Here is a 6,661-nt window from a genome sequence, read left to right as displayed (position 1 = left end):
CATTCAGGGATTCTGTGATTTTCCTGCAGGATGCATTTCTAGCATCTTTCTAGATCTAGAAGCACCATTCCAGCATCATCAAAAATGCAGCATTTTAGTGGCTTCCCAGGCACACAAAGCCCCTGTAAAGTCACCCATCTCACACTTGCTGGCACCTCTCACCTTTTCTGACTTCAACACAAAAGAGCTGTGCTGGGGAAATCAAACTCAAAGAGGGTCAAAGGAGCTCTTCCAGGACAGAAGGCAAGAAGTTCACAGTGGAAAAAAAAAAAAATCACAGAACCACAGACTGGTTTGGGTTGAAAGGACAATCTGTTGATTTACCACATTTCAGGAAAACAGGTCAAGCAAAACTGACCAGATTTCAAAGAGCAGAATTGCACTTCAAATTCGAGTTCTTACAACAAATGGAAAAGTATCTTCTGAAACATATTTTATATTCTCAGTCACTGCAAATAAAAGGCAAATTAAAACTGGAAAAGAAAGGGGAAAGTGTAAGTAATTGGTAAGAATTTAGACTGACATTTCTCAAAGACAGCCCTGCATATCTTGCTCTGGCCTTTAGTGAAAAGCATTGGTTTTATGTTTTAATTGACATTTCACCAAGGACCTGAAGGAATAATGCCTTCAGGCCAAGAGTTTTTGACCACTTTGAAATACACAGGTCAAAATACAAACATAACAAATTACCTACCAGGAAACATTTGAATCTAGCACAGATTATTTCTGTTTTAAGTGTTAATAATAACCAGAAATCCATGGGTGTGTTTTTTTCAAACAAACCAATCCTATTATCAACAGTTGCATTCTAATGATGGCTCAAGGTTTTAGGCATCAATTAAATAAAAAAAAATCACACATCTTCATCCTCAGACACTCATTTGTTCCCTCAGATACTCATTCAGACATGGAAGATACACATTTGCAAACAGTGGGAGATTTGATGGGGGGAATTGTTTTAAATAAAACCAAGAGAACTTTTCATCTACAGCTCCAATAAATGAGGATTAATTGTTGGATTAATTTAAGAGTAAAGATTAATTTAAGAGCAATTGAAGAGTAAAACCTGGCTCTCACCCCTTCTGACTTCCTGAAAGCACATCATAGTCATTGTGACACTTCCACACCTCCATATGCAGGAGGTTTCTAAATAATTTAGGAAATTCACACAGAAAATTACATCCCAGGTGTTTTTCACCCTCTTATCTTTCACCTAAATTACTATTTGTTTGTTTGAAATGAAGAGCCAACCTCCACTGACAACATTCCCACATCCTTCTTACCCCAAACCTGCTCTTCTGCTCTTGGAAAATTCCGATTTGCCTTGGCTGCAGAGCAATCCCGTGCAGGTGCTGAGCATTTCCATTTGGATTCTCACAGCATCCATGTTAATTTGACAATGAGGAGCCAAGCTGGGATTTACTAAGACAGTGGGAGTCTCTGAAGAGCTGATTAGTTCTGAAAAGCTTTTATTGCAGATGATGGAAAAATCTGGCTGGATTTTTATCCTGGGCTGAGTTTAATGTGGATATGGGAATAGATTACATTGCTTGCAAAATAATGAGTGAAAAAAATCAGGCTTGGATACCTCAAATTAGTGAGGCTCTTATTAGACCTGCCCTGATAATCAGGTGTACTTTAAAGCCACAATTATTTTTTAATAGACAACTATTTCTTTTCCTGAACTGATAAAATAGATGTATTAGTGCTCTGCAAATAAGATTCCAACAGGTTAAAAAACCCAAACCACAGAAGTAAAATATTGATGATAGCTAAAATTATTCTATCCCTTAAGGCAAGTTTAGAGGAAGGTCCTTTGGTGAACAGAGAAAGGCTGTGTGTTTTTAAAACCAATTTCTGGTGAGTTCATATCAAATACTTTGTGACACCATTTAATGTCAAAGCCAGCTCCAAATAAACAGAGATTTTCCAGGAGCACAAAGCATCTAAACAGGTTGGCTCAGGCAGAAAAAGAAACAAAGCTGTTTATGCCCGATAATTCTTACTTTTAAAATAAAAAAGATGAGAGACAAAACTATCAGCCATTAGTTTGAAATAAAAAACCCTCTGAAAACCTGTTTTAAAAGCTTTCCTCCATAGCTGGCTGACTTTTATGGCTATTGCTTTCATTAAATGCTTCAGGGCAGCTTCGTTTTTAAATCTTCATAAAAATCAAACAAATGCAACAAGTGTTCATGTAATAGTGAGAGAAATATAGAAGAGGAAAGAGGTTTAAAATGAAAAAGAGAAGTAACTTTGTATTGGAAATGCTGATTGCACAGGACTAAGAATTATAAATATACGTTCATCCGTTTCAGAATATTTTGTTTCCTCCAAGAACTCAGTCTTCAAAATTTAGACATGTTAAATCCAAGGATTTTAAAATGGAGCTTCTATCAGAATGGGCAAATAGAACCCAAAATCTCATGTTGTAAAGCAACAGATAATGTTAAATAAAAGCTGCACAAAAAACCAACTTAAACCCAGCTTCCTAACCCCAAAGAACAACTATTTACTTTCTATCCCCGCTTATGTTGTAATTTCCATGGGCTAGAAATTCACCTTCTTGCCTGGTTTTATTGATCCTTAACATCCTTTTCTGCAGGGTTTTCTCACAGGACAGTTGGATAAACTTGCCAAGAGCAAATTCCCATCCCTGAAGTGTCCAAGGCCCGTCCACCCCCTGCCATGGGCAGGGACACCTCCCACTAGCCCAGCTTGCTCCAAGCCCCATCCAACCTGGCCTTGGACACTTCCAGGGATGGGGCAGCTACAGCAAATCCTCACAGGTGCTGCAGCTTGTCACCTTTATAGCAACTTCCAGGCTTTTAAGACTCCCAACACCTGCAGATACACCTCAAGTCTGTCAGGAACTCTGGCCAACCTCCTTCCCTGGAGCGAGGATATTTTACATGGAAGTAGAGCTAAAGGTTTAATCCTCCCACCAGTGGAGAGAAAGGGAGCACAGGCCTCTTAACATCCCATGGAAAGGCTTTTCCTACCAAGACTGACCAGGTTGGCCAGGGTTTGGAGCAACCTGGGCTAGTCGAAGGTGTCCCTGCTCATGGCAGGGGGTAGAACCAGATGAGCTTTAAGGTCCCTTCTGACCAAAACCATCCTGTGGTTCTACAATTCTAAGATGAACAAAACAGGATGTAGAGGAAGGAGAGCAGGAAACTCCATCACCTTTCTGTTTTCTCCCCTCAAAGTCAGGCACCACCACCAACATGGTCCAAGACTGGCCATCAAGGGACCCCTCTGCCCAGTTCTTTTTGTTTACTGCTCCCTTACTGCCTCTGTCCTCTGCTGCCTGTCCTTAAATACCCTGTAGCACTATTAATTGCTAAATACTATTAATTAGCCACTATTAATTGCCTACTTGATGATGTTACTGGCTTTCCTACACTTTAAACAAACAATACTCCAGATCTTCAGCTGTTCTAAACAACCTCAAGTGCCTCCCAGGTGAGGAATCCCCCACTGACAGGGATGACCTGCAGGGAATTTGCTGCCTCTGTGTGTTTGGGGTAGCAGGGCTGTCCTTCCAGAAACTCTGCTCTGGCATTTCTGCCCCTGGGTGGCAAAGAATTCACCACAGAGCATATTTAGCTGATTTGTGTCAGAGCACTGCCACCAGCTTTTAATGTGCATGGCACATTCTCCCTCAGGCTTATCCTCCTTAATATGCCAAACACTAGCAATTAAAAATTAAACCTGGCTGGCAGAACAGCTTTGGCTTTTCTTGTCCTCAGTGGATCATCTGGTCACTGATGTTCATCACCCTCTGATTCCAAGGATTGCTATTCCCCTTCAGAACAGCCAACGAGTCAGGAACGTGTGCCCAGTCCTGTCAATCCACAGCTCCACCAGGGAACAGCAACAAAAGCCAGTGACAGAAACAAACTTTATCCCCAAAATGAGTGCCCTGGGTTCAAATCCTGCACGTGGAACGGGCTGGCTGGTGAGGTGTGTGTTCCACACAGCCCTGGGTGGCTCAGACTGGAAATGCTCAGTGACTGTGAAATCAAGACAGCGACAACCTTATTGTTTCATCTTTGAGCTGCAGAACTGTCCTAAGGACAGGCACATCCTCCCTTCCTGCCTATTCCCTTATTCATCTACACTGTGAAGTCAGATAGAGAGCTTTCCAAAAATCTCCCTGGGAGCTGTATCAGTGATTTTCCAGCTTCAGGAACCGGCCTTGTAAATGCAGCCTCTGTCCAGGACGACAAAGGAGAGGCTGACACAGATCAAATGTGGGAGTTGCTCCTCTGAAACTCCTCCTCATCATCTTGGTGGATGAAACTACAGGCACTAGGGAGAGTTGAAGTTTTTCCCCTCCTGGGTGTAGGGTATTAACAGGCCCTTTTTGCTTACCGGGGGATCCTGATCCTCAGCTGAAACCGTGGTGATAACGGTGCCCTTGATGGCATCAGGAGCAACCATCCCCCTGTAGAGCTTCTGGCTGAACACTGGTGAGTAATCATTCATATCCTGCAAAACACAATTGACAAGTGATCATTCATATCCTGCAAAACACAACCAAGAGTTCAGTTCTGAAGTTCAACCAAAATTACAGACGCATTCACAAGTGGTTTTGTCGAACTCTCCCCACTCCCTCCTCGGGAAATCTGCCATTCCCAGGCTCTCCCAGTGCCACTGCCAGCACACAAAACTGGCACCCAAGGGGAAGGAGCCAAAGATCCACCAGAAATATTCCTGTGAGAGCTCAGCTGAAGGAAGTTCTGCAGGAAAACACAGTCTCACAAGTGAACAGAAGAGAGAATTCCACCCCACCTGCTCCTCCAGCAGTGGGCTCTGCTCATGTTCCAAAAGGAACAAGCTGCTGTTGTTTGATGGTGTTGGTTACCTCTAATATGCAATAAATCAAGAGGAAATAGAATGTCAGATTAGCATCCACACCCCAGGAGAGCCCAGGCTGGTGCTCTTTGGACTGATGTGTATCATGATGACAAGAAGCTTCGAAGACCCAATTTCACTGTATTTTCCCTATAGATGTGTGCACAGCTAAATGTGTATATAGACATCCATGGGCACATCCCTGTGGGACAGATGCACCCTCACCCAAACCACAGGCAGTGTGGGAAGGCCCAGGCTGGCACCACAGGAGATGCCACTGTTGGATGCTCGTGGCTCTCAGTGACATGTTGACCCTGGAGCTCAACCAGCATCACAGGTTATTAAAAATCTGTGACTCCAGGTACACAAAGTTCCTACAACGATGCTCTGACCTGTTGTCACAGCTCTGCACACTGCAAATTCAGTGTGCTGGTACTGGCTAAACATTATGTTACCCAGTCCTTTAAAACATTCACCCAGACCTCATCAGAAGGTACAACAGCATAATGAACAGCTGCATGTCAAAAAATCAGAAAATCTGCTGTCAGAAATCCAGGTAATAAATGCCTGAAAAATTCATGCCTTGTGTTTGGTGAAAGGTCTGTGATCCAAGTCCCCAAAAGGCACTGGAAAAGCCTTTTCTCCGAGTTTCAGATTTTCAAAGACAACTGGATCATTACATTAAAAAGCCACTCCCAGGCAATTTAACTAGGAGAGCATTCAAATGAAAACACTCTCATGATAACTTCGGGTTTTTTGTGTCTTGCTCCCATGATTTGCACGCTTAGAATCACCTCCCTGGAGCAGGTGAAGTTTCTGAAATACAGCCTTTTATCTGTATTTATCCCTGTATTTTGGATCCACCCCTCTCTGTGCACCTGCAAACCCACAGCCATCCTTTTTCTTGGGCCAAGAACGAGAGGTCACCCTCTGCTTTTTGCTCCCTGGGGGTGGGGAAATTCACCCTGGGATGCTTTTGTTATCTTTGAATACCTTTATGTGGCCTTAGAGCCTGAAAATTGGTGACTTGAGGTATTGGGAAGCATAATCCTGTTGCTAGATGATACACTACATCCTCTGCTAGAGAAAATGAGGAAGTCATCCTGCTTAACACACCTATTTTTTTCAAGATACACAGATCAGTACAAAATACAAAGGAATACAAAGCAAAGCATAAAGTAGGACACAGAAAGTCTTCTGCCTCTCTAACTTATCCTTCCTCTAAGACAACATTTATGAGGCCCAGTCATGCATAAAGCTGAACTGAGATGACCCAACAGGCACTAAATGCCTCAGTCATAACTACCCAGAAGAGCCTCACGTGCTTTTCTTCCTGGCTCATCTCTCCAGAATCCTAAAGCAGCCACTAATTCTTTTTATAGCAGAGTTTGAGCTTAAATGTTTCCACTTTTAACAAAATAAAAGCTCCCCAGAAGAATCATCCCAGGCCTCTGCTATGCAGCTGCAGTAAGTGCCCCTCAGAGAGACCAGGATCTCCTGTGCTCATCCCAAATGTCCACGAGGAGTAAGTGCTGGAAGCACAAAGGGAATTTTTGCAGGCAGAAGGCTTAACATGTGAAACATTGCAGATGACATGGAAATGGGAGTTTTTTGGCTGTAATGCTTTCTTTATTCTAATAAAGTCTCGTTTCAGAGGTGAGAAGGAGAAATTCTTATATTATCATCTCCTTCAACTGGTATAATTCCTTTTTATATATTATGGGCACTTAAGGTACCAAAAAGGTCACAAAAAGAAACTACTGATTTTTGGGCACAAAGCACCATCACTGAGGATGGAACA

At 42.7% G+C, this 6,661-nt stretch overlaps 1 protein-coding gene across 1 annotated transcript in view; it reads right to left on the bottom strand.

Moving 5' to 3' along the window:
* PCDH15 (protocadherin related 15) overlaps nucleotides 1-6,661 on the bottom strand; it is a 217,673-nt gene that overhangs the window by 82,581 nt on the left and 128,431 nt on the right. Inside the window, exon 17 of the mRNA XM_029962595.1 lies at nucleotides 4,378-4,494. Coding sequence (XP_029818455.1) covers nucleotides 4,378-4,494 — 117 coding nt within the window. The remainder of the gene's footprint in view (nucleotides 1-4,377; nucleotides 4,495-6,661) is intronic.

This window comes from Manacus vitellinus, unplaced genomic scaffold (genome assembly GCF_001715985.3).
Source record: "Manacus vitellinus isolate BGI_N305 unplaced genomic scaffold, ASM171598v3 scaffold_48_pilon, whole genome shotgun sequence".
NCBI lineage: Eukaryota > Metazoa > Chordata > Aves > Passeriformes > Pipridae > Manacus > Manacus vitellinus.
This window is presented reverse-complemented; position numbering and strand designations above follow the sequence as displayed.